Here is an 18,070-nt window from a genome sequence, read left to right on the forward strand (position 1 = left end):
AGCGAAGACCAAGTCACCCCCTTACAAATCTGTTCAACAGAGGCCTCATTTTTAAAAGCCCATGTGGAAGCTACTGTTCTAGTGGAATGAGCTGTAATTCTTTCAGGAGGCTGCTGGCCAGCAGTCTCATAAGCTAAACGGATTATACTTCTCAGCCAAAAAGAAAGAGAAGATGCCGAAGCCTTTTGGCCTCTCCTTTGTCCAGAGTAGACAACAAACAATGCAGATGTTTGATGAAAATCCTTAGTAGCTTGTAAATAAAACTTTAAAGCACGAACCACGTCAAGATTGTGTAATAGACGTTCCTTCTTTGAAGAAGGATTAGAACACAGTGACGGAACTACAATCTCCTGATTGATATTCTTATTAGATACCACCTTAGGAAGAAATCCAGGTTTGCTACGCAACACTAACTTATCTGTATGGAATATCAGATAAGGGGAATCACATTGTAAGGCAGATAACTCTGAAACTCATCGAGCCGAAGAGATAGCTACCAAAAACAGAACTTTCCAAGATAAAAGCTTGATATCTATGGAATGCAGAGGTTCAAACGGAACCCCTTGAAGAACTTTAAGAACTAAATTTAAACTCTATGGCGGAGCAACAGGTTTAAACACAGGCTTGATTCTAACTAAAGCCTGACAAAACGCCTGAATGTCCGGAACATCTGCCAGACGCTTGTGCAGAAGAATAGACAGAGCAGAAATCTGTCCCTTTAAGGAACTAGCTGACAATCCCTTCTCCAATCCTTCTTGGAGAAAGGATAATATCCTAGGAATCCTGACTTTACTCCATGAGTAACCCTTGGATTCACACCAATGAAGATATTTACACCATATCTTATGATAGATTTTCCTAATGACAGGCTTTCGAGCCTGAATTAAGGTATCAATGACCGACTCGGAGAAACCACGTTTTGATAAAATCAAGCGTTCAATCTTCAAGCAGTCAGCCGCAGAGAAATTAGATTTGGATGTTTGAATGGACCTTGGAGTAGAAGCTCCTGCCTCAGCGGCAGAGTCCATGGTGGAAGGGATGACATGTCCACCAGATCTGCATACCAAGTCCTGCGTGGCCATGCAGGTGCTATCAAAATCACCGAAGCTCCCTCCTGCTTGATCTTGGCAATCAGACGAGGGAGGAGAGGAAATGGTGGGAACACATAAGCCAGGCTGAAGGACCAGGGCACTGCTAGAGCATCTATCAGCGCTGCCTGGGGATCCCTTGACCTGGACTCGTAACAGGGAAGCTTGGCGTTCTGACGAGACGCCATCAGATCCACTTCTGGTTTGCCCCATAGTTGAATCAGCTGGGCAAATACCTCCAGATGGAGCTCCCACTCCCCCGGATAAAAAGTCTGCCGACTTAGAAAATCCGCCACCCAGTTCTCTACTCCTGGGATATGGATAGCTGAGAGATGGCAAGAGTGAACCTCTGCCCATAGAATTATCTTTGAAACCTCCAACACTGCCAGGGGGCTTCTTGTCCCCCCCTGATGGTTGATATAGGCTACAGTTGTGATATTGTCCGACTGAAATCTGATGAACCTTACCTGCTAGTTGAGGCCAAGCCTGAAGAGCATTGAATATCGCTCTCAGTTCCAGAATGTTTATCGGAAGGAGGGCTTCCTCCTGAGTCCACGAACCCGGAGCCTTCAGGGAGTTCAAGACTGCGCCCCAGCCCAGAAGGCTGGCATCTGTTGTGACTATAGTCCACTCTGGCCTGCGGAAACTCATTCCCCTGGACAGATGGACCCAAGAGAACCACTAGAGAAGAGAATCCCTGGTCTCTTGATCCAGATTTAGCAGAGGGGACAAATCTGCGTAATCCCCATTCCACTGATTGAGCATGCAAAGTTGCAGTGGTCTGAGATGTAGGCGGGCAAACGGAAATATGTCCATTGCCGCTACCATTAGGCCGATTACTTCCATACACTGAGCCACTGACGGCTGAGAAGTGGAATGAAGAGCACGGCAGGAAGTTAGAAGCTTTGATAACCTGAACTCTGTCAGAAAAATTTTCATTTCTACTGAATCTATCAGTGTTCCTAGGAAGGAAACTCTTGTGAGAGAGAACTCTTTTCTTCGTTCACCTTCCACCCGTGAGACCTCAGAAAAGCCAGAACAATGTCCGTATGGGACTTAGCGATTTGAAAAGTCGACGCCTGTATCAGAATGTCGTCTAGGTAAGGAGCCACCGCTATGCCCCGTGGCCTTAGAACCGCCAGTAGGGACCCTAGAACCTTCGTAAAGATTCTTGGTGCCGTGGCTAACCCGAAGGGAAGAGCCACAAACTGGTAATGCCTGTCTAAGAAGGCGAACCTGAGGAACTGATGATGATCTCTGTGAATCGGAATGTGGAGATAAGCATCCTTTAAGTCCACGGTAGTCATATATTGACCCTCCTGGATCATAGGGAGGATGGTTCGGATAGACTCCATCTTGAAGGATGGGACCCTGAGAAATTTGTTTAGGATCTTGAGATCCAAGATTGGTCTGAAAGTTTCCTCTTTTTTGGGAACTATAAACAGATTTAAATAGAAGCCCTGCCCCTGTTCCTCCCTTGGAACTGGGTGGATCACTCCCATAACCAGCAGGTCTTGAACACAACGTAAGAATGCCTCTCTCTTTATCTGGTTTACAGATAATTGTGAGAGATGAAATCTCCCCTTTGGAGATGAAGCTTTGAAGTCCAGAAGATATCCCTGGGAAACAATCTCTAATGCCCAGGGATCCTGGACGTCTCTTGCCCAAGCCTGGGAGAAGAGAGAGAGTCTGCCCCCCACTAGATCTGGTCCCGGATCGGGGGCTACTCCTCCATGCTGTCTTAGAGGCAGCCGCAGGTTTCTTGGCCTGCTTCCCCTTATTCCAAGCCTGGTTAGGTCTCCAGACTGGTTTGGACTGGGCAAAATTTCCCTCTTGTTTTGCATTAGAGGAAACTGAAGCTGCGCCACTCTTGAAGTTTTGAAAGGAACACAAATTATTCTGTTTGGTCCTTAACTTATTGGACCTATCCTGAGGAAGGGCGTGACCTTTTCCTCCAGTAATATCAGAAATGATCTCCTTCAGACCAGGCCCGAATAGGGTCTGTCCCTTGAAGGGGATGTTAAGAAGCTTAGACTTTGAAGTAACGTCTGCTGACCAGGACTTAAGCCATAGTGCCTTACGCGCCAGAATGGCAAAACCTGAATTCTTAGCCGTTGGCTAAATGAAAAATGGCGTCAGAAATAAAGGAGTTAGCTAACTTAAGAGCTTTAATCCTGTCTAGAATATCGTCTAACGGGGTCTCCACCTGTAGAGCCTCCTCAAGAGACTCAAACCAAAAAGCTGCTGCAGCAGTAACTGGGGCAATGCATGCAAGAGGCTGGAGAATAAAACCTTGATGTATAAAAATTTTCTTAAGGAGACCCTCCAATTTTTTATCCATAGGATCTAGGAAAGCACAACTGTCCTCGACGGGGATAGTTGTACGCTTAGCTAGGGTGGAGACTGCTCCCTCCACCTTAGGAACCGTCTGCCACGAGTCCCGTATGGTGGCATCTATGGGAAACATCTTTTTAAAAGCAGGAGGGGGAGAGAACGGCACACCTGGTCTATCCCATTCCTTAGTAATAATTTCCGAAAACCTCTTAGGGACTGGAAAAACATCGGTGTAAACAGGTACTGCAAAGTATTTGTCCATTTTACACAATTTCTCTGGAACCACATGGGGTCACAGTCATCCAGAGTCGCTAAAACCTCCCTAAGCAATAAGCGGAGGTGTTCAAGCTTAAATTTAAACGCTGTCATCTCAGAATCAGACTGAAGTAACGCCTTCCCTGAGTCTGAAATGTCACCCACAGATAGAAGCTCACCTGCCTCGGCTTCTGAGCATTGTGAGGTTATATCGGACACAGGCAATAAAGCGTCAGAAAGCTCTGTATTAATTCTAGCCCTAGAACTGTCTCGCTTTCCTTGTAGCCCTGGCAGTTTGGAGAATACCTCTGTGAGGGTAGCATTCATAACTGCTGCCATGTCCTGTAAGGTGAAAGAATTAGACGCGCTAGATGTACTTGGCGTCACTTGAGCGGGAGTTATAGGTTTCTGACACATGGGGAGAGTTAGATGGCATAATCTCCCTCTTTTTAGTCAGAGAATACCCTGGAGATAAATCTTTAAGTGCCATAATATGGTCTTTATAGTTTATAGAAATTTCAGTACATTTGGTACACATTCTAAGAGGGGGTTCCACAATGGCTCCCAAACATATTGAACAAGGAGTTTCCTCTATGTCAGACATGTTTAACAGACTAGTAATGAGACAAGCAAGCTTGGAAAACACTTTAATAAAGGTGAAACAGCAATTAAACAAAAACGTTACTGTGCCTTTAAGAGACAAAAAACTAGCACTTAAACTGCAAAACAGTGAAAAAATACAGTAAAATCTTTGAAATTTTTACAGTATGTGTAAGGGACTAAAGCAACATTGCACCCACTTGCAAATGGATGATTAACCCCTTAGGCCCCAAACCGGATTGAAAAACGTTAAAAAACTTTAAAAATCAATTGAGCACCATGCCACAGCTCTGCTGAGGCTCCTACCTGCCCTTAAATACGATTTTGTGCAGAAATAACCCCTTTGAAATGGTTCTCAGATGCCAGAGGACTCTTCTAGGGAAGCTGGATGTCTCAGTCTGTATTAAAACTGCACAGTTAGAGTGCTAAAATAGGCCCCTCCCACCATGTACTGGATGTCAGAGGGGCCTTAAGAAAATACTCCTGCCTACTACTACTATAATACTAGCCATGTGGAAACTAGGCCCCAAATAAAGAATTATCTCCCTCAGAGAAAAAACTTCCCATTTATGAAATCATGTAAACGTTTTGTCACTAAGCAATATGAATATTAACATGAGTATTACCCTGTTATGTAAGCATGATCCCAGTCGCTGTTAAATCACTGCATCAGGCTTACCTCAAATACACAAGGCTCTGTCAGCATTTTCTAGAACTTATTCCTCTCTCTAGAAATAAAAATACTGAACATACCTCAAAGCAGGTAATCTGCAGGCCGTTCCCCCAACTGAAGTTTTCCCATATTCATCAGTTATGTGTGAGAACAGCAATGGACCTGAGTTACAAACCGCTATGATCATCAAATCTCCAGGCAGAATTCTTCTTCTAATTTCTGCCTGAGAGAAAAACAGTACAACGCCGGTACCGTTTAAAAATAACAAACTCTTGATTGAAAGTAAAACTACACTAAATCACCACATATCTCTTGATAGTTCCTTTCTTGTCGAGAGTTGCAAGAGAATGACTGGGGTGGCAGTTAGGGGAGGAGCTATATAGACAGCTCTGCTGTGGGTGTCCTCTTGCAACTTTCTGTTGGGAAGGAGAATATCACAAGTAATGGATGAACCCATGGACTGGATACACCTTACAAGAGAAAAACAGCACGCTGTAACGCAGGGGATTGGCAGATAACTCCATATTTCACCTGGGAGCTCTGTGATATTTCCACACAGAGAGGAGATTTTCACTGCCTGATGGAAACTCCTGTCTCCCCCTCTATACTTTATAGGCACTCGGGAGGTGGGGGGGATAATTTTTCTCTATAAATAAAGCATTTAAAAAAAAAATGATGCCTAAAAAATTAATTTATTTTAAGGTGGTGAGAATCCACAAGTCCATTACTTCTGGAATTAAACTCATGGCAACTAGGAGGAGGCAAAGATTCCAAAATCTCTAAGTGTAGAAATGATACTTTGCTACAATGCAAAGTAGTGAGTGTACAGCCTGTATAACAGTGTACATTTGCTGTCCCCTCAAAATAACTCAACACACAGACATTAATGTCTAAACCGTTGGCAACAAAAGTGAGTACACCCCTAAGTGGAAATGTTCAAATTGGGGCCCAAAGTGTCAATATTTTGTGTGGCCACCATTATTTTCCAGCACTGCCTTAACTTTCTTGGGAATGGCGTTCACCAGAGCTTCACAGGTTGCCACTGGAGTCCTCTTCCACTCCTCCATGATGACATCACGGAGCTGGTGGATGTTAGAGACCTTGCGCTCCCCCACCTTCCGTTTGAGGATGCCCCACAGATGCTCAATAGGGTTTAGGTCTGGAGACATGCTTGGTCAGTCAATCACCTTTACCCTCAGCTTCTTTTGCAAAGCAATGGTCGTCTTGGAGGTGCGTTTGGGGTCGTTATCATGTTGGAATACTGCCCTGCGGCCCATTCTCCGAAGGAAGGGGATCATGCTCTGCTTCAGTATGTCACAGTACATGTTGACATTCATGGTTCCCTCAATGAACTGTAGCTCCCCAGTGCCGGCAGCACTCATGTAGGCCCAGACCATGACACTCCCACCATCATGCTTGACTGTAGGCAAAACACACTTGTCTTTGTACTCCTCACCTGGTTGCCCTCACACGCTTGACACCATCTGAACCAAATAAGTTTATCTTGGTCTCATCAGACCAAAGGACATTTCTTGTGCATCATCTTTAGAAGAGGCTTCCTTCTGGGACAACAGCCATGCAGACCAATTTGATGCAGTGTGCGGCATATGGTCTAAGCACTGACAGGCTGACCCCCCACCCCTTCAACCTCTGCAGCAATGCTGGCAGCACTCATATGTCTATTTCCCAAAGACAACCTCTGGATATGACGCTGAGCATGTACACTCAACTTCTTTGGTCGACCATGGCGAGGCCTGTTATGAGTGGAACCTGTCCTGTGAAACTGCTGTATGGTCTTACCCACCGTGCTGCAGCTCAGTTTCAGGGTCTTGACAATCTTCTTATAGCCTGGGCCATCTTTATTTAGAGCAACAATTCTTATTTTCTTTGCCATGAGGTGCCATGTTGAACTTCCAGTGACCAGTATGAGAGAGTGTGAGAGCAATAACACCAAATTTAACACACCTGCTCCCAATTCACACCAGAGACCTTGTAACAATAACGAGTCACATGACACCATGGGAGGGAAAATGGCTAATTGGGCCCAATTTGGACATTTCCACTTAGGGGTGTACTCACTTTTGTTGCCAACAGTTTAGATATTAATGACTGTGTGTTGAGTTATTTTGAGGGGACAGCAAATTTACACTGTTATACAGGCTGTAAACTCACTACTTTACATTGTAGCAATGTGTCATTTCTTCAGTGTTTTCACATGATAAGATATAATAAAATATTTACAAAAATGTGAGGGGTGTACTCACTTTTGTGAGATACTGTGTATATATATATATATATATATATATATATATATATATATATATATATATAAAAAGATAACTCAACAGGCTTATAGAGTGCCAAACATAAAATTAAAAATAAAGTACTTACCAATAGGCACTCTGCTACTGAAGGAAACCAGTAGGAAGCCAAAATCAGTGCTGAATTGTAAAAGAAGAGGATCTAGTATAGGAGTATATCAAAAAACCAACAGGAGGCGGCAAAGGACACGTCTCTGCAACATCTGTGGAAAGGCTTGTGGGAAGAGTAATTCCCAGGAGTAATGGATTGTGGAATCTCACCACCTGTATGAGAGAAATACAGATATTTCCATATCTTGATTTATATCTCTATTTCACTAATAGAAGAACCCATGGCCCCTAGGTGGGAGGGGAAGAATTCCAGCTGCCCATTCAACCTAATATAATGAGACATTAAACACTAAATTAGCCTGAGAATAGAATGTTGATGTATTTTTTAAAAAAATATATCAGTTGTTTAAATATTGAAGTAATAAGTGTAAAGCTTCAGATTCTATAAAGTAAATGGTGCTATCATGTTAAAAACTAGGCTTCCCTCATCTAATCTCTTTAGCTGAGATCAGTTAGTGACGGATACAAAGTGTGCAAATAACGGCTTTGTAGAATTTAGACATGTTAAGATAGTAACTTTGTCACTAAGTAGCCTCATTAAATGATGCAAGACAAAAAAAAAAAGAAGACTTTAAAATCTATGATAACGAAGTTGCAATGTATTACGATTGTAATGTCCTTTACAGATTTCGGAAAACTAACAATTAAATTAGAGGAACCATTACATATTTTATATTACAATCTAAAGTGTTGAATGTCCTTCTTCACTGTCCTAAATTAAGCCTGTCCTTCATTTTAGTTCTGTCCATAGTCAGCATGGGAGCTTGGTGAATATAGTCTAGATACACAAGCCAATATATAAAAACAACAATATTTTTATTTTATTTAGCTTGTGAAAACAAAGATAGAAGTTGTTGATTTTGGAGGTTATTGGACGACTGTAATTGTGTTACAGCCTTATATGATTAATGATCTCTGTTGTGTTGAAAAACTATATCATGCAGATCATAACAAAATGAGAAATATTCTTTCAGACACACTGCATTGTCCGTGTGTAAAAAATAAAAAATAAAATTATATATATACTGTATTATATATATATATATATATATATATATATATATATATATATAAAAATCCAAAAGAATTAAGGAATAGCGCAAAAACAGTCCAAAGACACCTGCTCTTAAAAAGTGTATAAGTGAACAAGTGCTGAGGCACGAAACATGTTTGCAGACAGGTGTCTCTGTACACACTGAGTTACTTTTTAACTCTTATTTTTGTACTACAATGTCTTTTTATCTTGGATTATATTAAAATTTATACACTTTTTAAGAGCAGGTGTCTTTGGACTGTTTTTGCGCTATTCCTTAATTCTTTTGGATTTCTACATTTCTCTGGAGTGTTTGCAGACACTCTGATTAAGCAGCTGCAGCAGTTCAAGTCTCCCTGCATCCACCCACTCTCCATTGTGCCGGGGAAGAGATCACAAGTTACATGCTATATATATAATATATATATTGTAAAAAACAACAACTTATTTTTCACTTAGGTTCATAACCAAGTATTTCCTAAAACAGGCTGCTTGACATTTGATTGGTACCTGAGACTAAGTTTTTGCAGTGTTCCCAGGATGTTTTCCCTGCATATGGAATCCTTCTTTTCTGTTTTTAATGTTTCTTCTAGGTAGTGAAGCAGGGAGGGATTCTGTGAGATATATACACGGCCTGAGGGGGAAAGCAAGCAGGAGATTCTTTAGATAGACACCAAAGTCAAGTACTGTAAGCTGTAATAAGCAACTATTGAAAACAAGGTCAGTTTTTGGATAGCACACTCTTGTCTTGTCTTGAATGAGCATTTCTACAAATGAAACTCACCTTTGCAGTGAATAACACTTCACTTTTGTATTACCCAGACTAAGATATGATAAGCTGAAAATTATGATTTTCTGTTTTGCTGAAAAAATGTATATGAATCATAAATATTTAACAGCACTTATTTTTGTACAAACATGTTACCGGTTTCACTCTCCCTAGAAAGAGCAAATTCAGTAACCTATGTTTTAAATGGACAGAAAATGACATTTCATACAGTTGAGCAATATATGTATGCTTTAAAATAATTTCCTCTTAAAAACTACTTGAAGGGACAATAAACTATATTTATAAGCATCATAGAATACTCATCACTCCAATAAGCTTGTGAATAAATGCAATAAAACAATCTTCAAAAACACAAATGTTGCAAGTTTAAAACCCTACGGCTGGGAAGTTAGACTAGCGCTCTGATTGGGTCATCTGCAGTTTTTGCTTGGTACCAGCAGTACTCTGTGGCTTCCAAGAGGTACTTTAACTGTGTGTTTAAACCCTTTGCAGGAGTAAAACATATAACATTACAGGGTCTATAGCAGTGATTTGCAACCTTTTTTTTGCCGTTGCACACTTTTTTACATTAAAAAATCCCGTGGCACACCACCATCCCAAAATTTTACAAAATTACACATTGTAGCCTAATACAGGATATATATACAGTATATATATATATATATATATATATATATATATATACACACACACACACACTGTACTGTGCTGTCATGCCATGCCTCCTACAAACTATACATGACATATTGACATTCATTCACAAACAATCATAATGATTGTCAGTCTGCCGCGGCACACCTGAGGATCTCTCACGGCACACTAGTGTGCCACGGCACACTGGTTGAAAAACACTGGTCTATAGTTTAAAAATTATATGCTCTAATGTATTAGAGCAGGGTTATCAAGCTCATTGTATCCAGGGGCCACTAGCTAAGTTTTCTTCTCCCATGGGGGCCACTTGAACAGAGTGAATGCTCTGGAACTGGATATACTAGAAACTGGAAGTGACATTTACCCAAGTAGTAGTGCAGGGTAGGAGCTGTAGTCCACAATAGGCATACACAGTGTATATTTATTTTGTGAGTGCCAAGTAAAGTGATCATTCTGGAACTTATAACAATGTGACATTTATCCAAGCAGTGCATGATGGGAGCCTACACGGGACAATGCATGTTTGTCTTTATAATTATATTGTGAGTGCCTATATAGAAATTGTTATACCTCTTAGAACCCTGAAATTTTTTGATGGGGCCAGATTAATAATTTACCTAATAAACAAGAGAGGGCCAGATTAAAATATGTTATGGGCCGCATATAGCACCGGTACTATGATACCCCTGTATTAGAGCATGTAATTGTTTGAATATAATGGCCCTATAATATTAAAAAAGACAAGGATTACATCTAAGCAGTCCGTTTAGAAACTACTGTAACAGTGTGAGCATCCGATAACAAAGGGTCATTAGACCATGTAATTGTATTATGATTATCCCTGCAAATCTATGCGTTTAACCACGCAAAGAGGTTAAAACATAGCTTAACTACTGCTCAGGGGATGCAGAGAACTGCTGGTCCATAATGGAAACAAACACTAATCCAATAAGCAGCAGCTTCTGCTTGGGACCAGCAGTTATGGTAAGACTACTTCCTCAGACATGTCAAAGAACTCGGTTTCTCAATTCATCTAAGGGTTTAATCTTTCTCTGTCGCTGTATAAAATAGACTAGACTTAATAATGTTTAAAAAATAGCATCTTTATTTCATTAAAATATAACTGCACAAAGCAGTTAGAAGGGGTTTAAGCGAGCGGGTGTGGGGTGTAAGTAAAAAAAAAACGGCACTGAAAAACATAATTTATGTAAGAACTTACCTGATAAATTCATTTCTTTCATATTAGCAAGAGTCCATGAGCTAGTGACGTATGGGATATACATTCCTACCAGGAGGGGCAAAGTTTCCCAAACCTCAAAATGCCTATAAATACACCCCTCACCACACCCACAAATCAGTTTAACGCATAGCCAAGAAGTGGGGTGATAAGAAAAAAGTGCGAAAGCATAAAAAATAAGGAATTGGAATAATTGTGCTTTATACAAAAAAAAAATCATAACCACCACAAAAAAAGGGTGGGCCTCATGGACTCTTGCTAATATGAAAGAAATTAATTTATCAGGTAAGTTCTTACATAAATTATGTTTTCTTTCATGTAATTAGCAAGAGTCCATGAGCTAGTGACGTATGGGATAATGACTACCCAAGATGTGGATCTTCCACGCAAGAGTCACTAGAGAGGGAGGGATAAAATAAAGACAGCCAATTCCACTGAAAATAATCCACACCCAAACTAAAGTTTAAATCTTATAATGAAAAAAACTGAAATTATAAGCAGAAGAATCAAACTGAAACAGCTGCCTGAAGTACTTTTCTACCAAAAACTGCTTCAGACAAAGAAAACACATCAAAATGGTAGAATTTAGTAAAAGTATGCAAAGAAGACCAAGTTGCTGCTTTGCAAATCTGATCAACCGAAGCTTCATTCCTAAACGCCCAGGAAGTAGAAACTGACCTAGTAGAATAAGCTGTAATCCTTTGAGGCAGAGTTTTACCCGACTCGACATAAGCATGATGAATTAAAGATTTCAACCAAGATGCCAAAGAAATGGCAGAGGCCTTCTGACCTTTCCTAGAACCGGAAAAGATAACAAATAGACTAGAAGTCTTTCGGAAATTCTTAGTAGCTTCAACATAATATTTCAAAGCTCTAACTACATCCAAAGAATGCAATGATTTCTCCTTAGAATTCTTAGGATTAGGACATAAAGAAGGAACCACAATTTCTCTACTAATGTTGTTAGAATTCACAACCTTAGGTAAAAATTTAAAAGAAGTTCGCAACACCGCCTTATCCTGATGAAAAATCAGAAAAGGAGACTCACAAGAAAGAGCAGATAATTCAGAAACTCTTCTGGCAGAAGAGATGGCCAAAAGGAACAAAACTTTCCAAGAAAGTAATTTAATGTCCAATGAATGCATAGGTTCAAACGGAGGAGCTTGAAGAGCCCCCAAAACCAAATTCAAACTCCAAGGAGGAGAAATTAACTTAATGACAGGTTTTATACGAACCAAAGCTTGTACAAAACAATGAATATCAGGAAGATTAGCAATCTTTCTGTGAAAAAGAACAGGAAGAGCAGAGATTTGTCCTTTCAAGGAACTTGCAGACAAACCTTTATCCAAACCATCCTGAAGAAACTGTAAAATTCTCGGAATTCTAAAAGAATGCCAGGAAAAATGATGAGAAAGACACCAAGAAATATAAGTCTTCCAGACTCTATAATATATCTCCCTAGATACGGATTTACGAGCCTGTAACATAGTATTAATCACAGAGTCAGAGAAACCTCTTTGACTAAGAATCAAGCGTTCAATCTCCATACCTTTAAATTTAAGGATTTGAGATCCTGATGGAAAAAAGGACCTTGTGACAGAAGGTCTGGTCTTAACGGAAGAGTCCATGGTTGGCAAGAGGCCATCCGGACAAGATCCGCATACCAAAACCTGTGAGGCCATGCTGGAGCTACCAGCAGAACAAACGAGCATTCCTTCAGAATCTTGGAGATTACTCTTGGAAGAAGAACTAGAGGCGGAAAGATATAGGCAGGATGATACTTCCAAGGAAGTGACAATGCATCCACTGCTTCCGCTTGAGGATCCCTGGATCTGGACAGATACCTGGGAAGTTTCTTGTTTAGATGAGAGGCCATCAGATCTATTTCTGGAAGTCCCCATATTTGAACAATCTGAAGAAATACCTCTGGGTGAAGAGACCATTCGCCCGGATGTAACGTTTGGCGACTGAGATAATCCGCTTCCCAATTGTCTATACCTGGGATATGAACCGCAGAAACTAGACAGGAGCTGGATTCCGCCCATACCAGAATTCGAGATACTTCTTTCATGGCCAGAGGACTGTGAGTCCCTCCTTGATGATTGATGTATGTCACAGTTGTGACATTGTCTGTCTGAAAACAAATGAACGATTCTCTCTTTAGAAGAGGCCAAGACTGAAGAGCTCTGAAAATTGCACGGAGTTCCAAAATATTGATTGGTAATCTCACCTCCTGAGATTCCCAAACCCCTTGTGCTGTCAGAGACCCCCAAATAGCTCCCCAACCTGTCAGACTTGCATCTGTTGAAATTACAGTCCAGGTCGGAAGAACAAAAGAAGCCCCCTGAACTAAACGATGGTGATCTGTCCACCACGTCAGAGAGTGTCGTACAATCGGTTTTAAAGATATTAATTGAGATATCTTTGTGTAATCCCTGCACCACTGGTTCAGCATACAGAGCTGAAGAGGTCGCATGTGAAAACGAGCAAAGGGGATCGCATCCGATGCAGCAGTCATAAGACCTAGAATTTCCATGCATAAGGCTACCGAAGGGAATGATTGTGATTGAAGATTTCGACAAGCTGAGATCAATTTTAGACGTCTCTTGTCTGTCAGAGACAGAGTCATGGACACTGAATCTATCTGGAAACCTAAAAAGGTACCCCTTGTTTGAGGAATCAATGAACTTTTCGGTAAATTGATCCTCCAACCATGATCTTGAAGAAACAACACAAGTCGATTCGTATGAGATTCTGCTAAATGTGAAGACTGAGCAAGTACCAAGATATCGTCCAAATAAGGAAATACCACAATACCCTGTTCTCTGATTACAGACAGAAGGGCACAGAGAACCTTTGTAAAAATCCTTTGAGCTGTTGCTAGGCCAAACGGCAGAGCCACAAACTGGTAATGCTTGTCTAGGAAAGAGAATCTCAGAAACTGATAGTGATCTGGATGAATCGGAATATGCAGATATGCATCCTGTAAATCTATTGTGGACATATAATGCCCTTGCTGAACAAAAGGCAGAATAGTCCTTATAGTTACCATTTTGAATGTTGGTATCCTTACATAACGATTCAATATTTTTAGATCCAGAACTGGTCTGAAGGAATTCTCCTTCTTTGGTACAATGAAGAGATTTGAATAAAACCCCAGCCCCTGTTCCAGAACTGGAACTGGCATAATTACTCCAGCCAACTCTAGATCTGAAACACATTTCAGAAATGCTTGAGCCTTCGCTGGATTTACTGGGACACGGGAAAGAAAAAATCTCTTTGCAGGAGGCCTTATCTTGAAGCCAATTCTGTACCCTTCTGAAACAATGTTTTGAATCCAAAGATTGTGAATTGAATTGATCCAAATTTGTTTGAAAAATCGTAATCTGCCCCCTACCAGCTGCGCTGGAATGAGGGCCGCACCTTCATGTGGACTTGGGAGCTGGTTTTGGTTTTCTAAAAGGCTTGGACTTATTCCAGACTGGAGATGGTTTCCAAACTGATACCGCTCCTGAGGGAGAAGGATCAGGCTTTTGTTCCTTATTGTGACGAAAGGAACGAAAACGATTATTAGACCTAAATTTACCTTTAGATTTTTTATCCTGTGGTAAAAAAGTTCCTTTCCCTCCAGTAACAGTTGAGATAATAGAATCCAACTGAGAACCAAATAATTTATTACCCTGGAAAGAAAGGGAAAGCAAAGTTAACTTAGAAGACATATCAGCATTCCAAGTTTTAAGCCATAAAGCTCTTCTAGCTAAAATAGCTAGAGACATATACCTGACATCAACTCTAATGATATCAAAGATGGCATCACAAATAAAGTTATTAGCATGTTGAAGAAGATTAACAATGCTATGAGAGTTATGATCTGTTACTTGTTGCGCTAAAGCTTCTAACCAAAAAGTTGAAGCTGCAGCAACATCCGCTAAAGATATAGCAGGTCTAAGAAGATTACCTGAACATAAGTAAGATTTTCTTAGAAAGGATTCAATCTTCCTATCTAAAGGATCCTTAAAGGAAGTACTATCTGCCGTAGGAATAGTAGTACGTTTAGCAAGAGTAGAGACAGCCCCATCAACCTTAGGGATTTTGTCCCAAAATTCTAATCTGTCAGATGGCACAGGATATAATTGCTTAAAATGTTTAGAAGGAGTAAATGAATTACCCAAATTATTCCATTCCCTGGAGATTACTTCAGAAATAGCATCAGGGACAGGAAAAACTTCTGGAATAACTACAGGAGATTTAAAAACCTTATTTAAACGTTTAGATTTAGTATCAAGAGGACCAGAATCCTCTATTTCTAATGCAATTAAGACCTCTTTAAGTAAAGAACGAATAAATTCCATTTTGAATAAATATGAAGATTTATCAGCATCAACCTCTGAGACAGAATCCTCTGAACCAGAGGAACCACTATCAGAATGATGATGTTCATTTAAAAATTCATCTGAAAAATGAGAAGTTTTAAAAGACCTTTTACGTTTACTAGAAGGGGGAATAACAGACATATCCTTCTTAATAGATTTAGAAACAAAATCTCTTATGTTAACAGGAACACTCTGAGTATTAGATGTTGATGGAACCACAACAGGTAATGTAACATTACTAAAGGAAATATTATCTGCATTACCAAGTTTGTCATGACATTCATTACAAACAACAGCTGGAGGAACAGATACACTTAACTTTGGTAGATCCAGCACCAGGCAGCATTTTTCAAGAAGTATCTTCTGACTCAGTGTCAATCTGGGACATCTTGCAATATGTAATAGAAAAAACAACATATAAAGCAAAATTGATCAAATTCCTTAAATGACAGTTTCAGGAATGGGAAAAAATGCCAGTGAACAAGCTTCTAGCAACCAGAAGCAATAAATAATGAGACTTAAATAATGTGGAGACAAAAACAGAATTTATGTTTACCTGATAAATTACTTTCTCCAACGGTGTGTCCGGTCCACGGCGTCATCCTTACTTGTGGGATATTCTCTTCCCCAACAGGAAATGGCAAAGAGCCCAGCAAAGCTGGTCACATGATCCCTCCTAGGCTCCGCCTACCCCAGTCATTCGACCGACGTTAAGGAGGAATATTTGCATAGGAGAAACCATATGGTACCGTGGTGACTGTAGTTAAAGAAAATAAATTATCAGACCTGATTAAAAAAACCAGGGCGGGCCGTGGACCGGACACACCGTTGGAGAAAGTAATTTATCAGGTAAACATAAATTCTGTTTTCTCCAACATAGGTGTGTCCGGTCCACGGCGTCATCCTTACTTGTGGGAACCAATACCAAAGCTTTAGGACACGGATGAAGGGAGGGAGCAAATCAGGTCACCTAAATGGAAGGCACCACGGCTTGCAAAACCTTTCTCCCAAAAATAGCCTCAGAAGAAGCAAAAGTATCAAACTTGTAAAATTTGGTAAAAGTGTGCAGTGAAGACCAAGTCGCTGCCCTACATATCTGATCAACAGAAGCCTCGTTCTTGAAGGCCCATGTGGAAGCCACAGCCCTAGTGGAATGAGCTGTGATTCTTTCGGGAGGCTGCCGTCCGGCAGTCTCGTAAGCCAATCTGATGATGCTTTTAATCCAAAAAGAGAGAGAGGTAGAAGTTGCTTTTTGACCTCTCCTTTTACCGGAATAAACAACAAACAAGGAAGATGTTTGTCTAAAATCCTTTGTAGCATCTAAATAGAATTTTAGAGCGCGAACAACATCCAAATTGTGCAACAAACGTTCCTTCTTTGAAACTGGTTTCGGACACAGAGAAGGTACGATAATCTCCTGGTTAATGTTTTTGTTAGAAACAACTTTTGGAAGAAAACCAGGTTTAGTACGTAAAACCACCTTATCTGCATGGAACACCAGATAAGGAGGAGAACACTGCAGAGCAGATAATTCTGAAACTTTTCTAGCAGAAGAAATTGCAACTAAAAACAAAACTTTCCAAGATAATAACTTAATATCAACGGAATGCAAGGGTTCAAACGGAACCCCCTGAAGAACTGAAAGAACTAAATTGAGACTCCAAGGAGGAGTCAAAGGTTTGTAAACAGGCTTAATTCTAACCAGAGCCTGAACAAAGGCTTGAACATCTGGCACAGCGGCCAGCTTTTTGTGAAGTAACACAGACAAGGCAGAAATCTGTCCCTTCAGGGAACTTGCAGATAATCCTTTTTCCAATCCTTCTTGAAGGAAGGATAGAATCCTAGGAATCTTAACCTTGTCCCAAGGGAATCCTTTAGATTCACACCAACAGATATATTTTTTCCAAATTTTGTGGTAAATCTTTCTAGTTACAGGCTTTCTGGCCTGAACAAGAGTATCGATAACAGAATCTGAGAATCCTCGCTTCGATAAGATCAAGCGTTCAATCTCCAAGCAGTCAGCTGGAGTGAAACCAGATTCGGATGTTCGAACGGACCCTGAACAAGAAGGTCTCGTCTCAAAGGTAGCTTCCAAGGAGGAGCCGATGACATATTCACCAGATCTGCGTACCAAGTCCTGCGTGGCCACGCAGGAGCTATCAAGATCACCGACGCCCTCTCCTGATTGATCCTGGCTACCAGCCTGGGGATGAGAGGAAACGGCGGGAACACATAAGCTAGTTTGAAGGTCCAAGGTGCTACTAGTGCATCCACTAGAGCCGCCTTGGGATCCCTGGATCTGGACCCGTAGCAAGGAACTTTGAAGTTCTGACGAGAGGCCATCAGATCCATGTCTGGAATGCCCCACAGCTGAGTGACTTGGGCAAAGATTTCCGGATGGAGTTCCCACTCCCCCGGATGCAATGTCTGACGACTCAGAAAATCCGCTTCCCAATTTTCCACTCCTGGGATGTGGATAGCAGACAGGTGGCAGGAGTGAGACTCCGCCCATAGAATGATTTTGGTCACTTCTTCCATCGCCAGGGAACTCCTTGTTCCCCCCTGATGGTTGATGTACGCAACAGTTGTCATGTTGTCTGATTG

At 40.9% G+C, this 18,070-nt stretch overlaps 1 protein-coding gene across 3 annotated transcripts in view; it reads right to left on the reverse strand.

Moving 5' to 3' along the window:
• Positions 1–18,070, reverse strand: part of ARMC9 (armadillo repeat containing 9) — a 935,599-nt gene that overhangs the window by 307,541 nt on the left and 609,988 nt on the right. For all 3 annotated transcript variants that reach the window (XM_053710306.1, XM_053710304.1, XM_053710305.1), the window contains one exon: positions 8,926–9,049. In XM_053710306.1, coding sequence (XP_053566281.1) covers positions 8,926–9,049 — 124 coding nt within the window. The remainder of the gene's footprint in view (positions 1–8,925; positions 9,050–18,070) is intronic.

Source organism: Bombina bombina, chromosome 4, assembly GCF_027579735.1.
Source record: "Bombina bombina isolate aBomBom1 chromosome 4, aBomBom1.pri, whole genome shotgun sequence".
Classification (NCBI taxonomy): domain Eukaryota; kingdom Metazoa; phylum Chordata; class Amphibia; order Anura; family Bombinatoridae; genus Bombina; species Bombina bombina.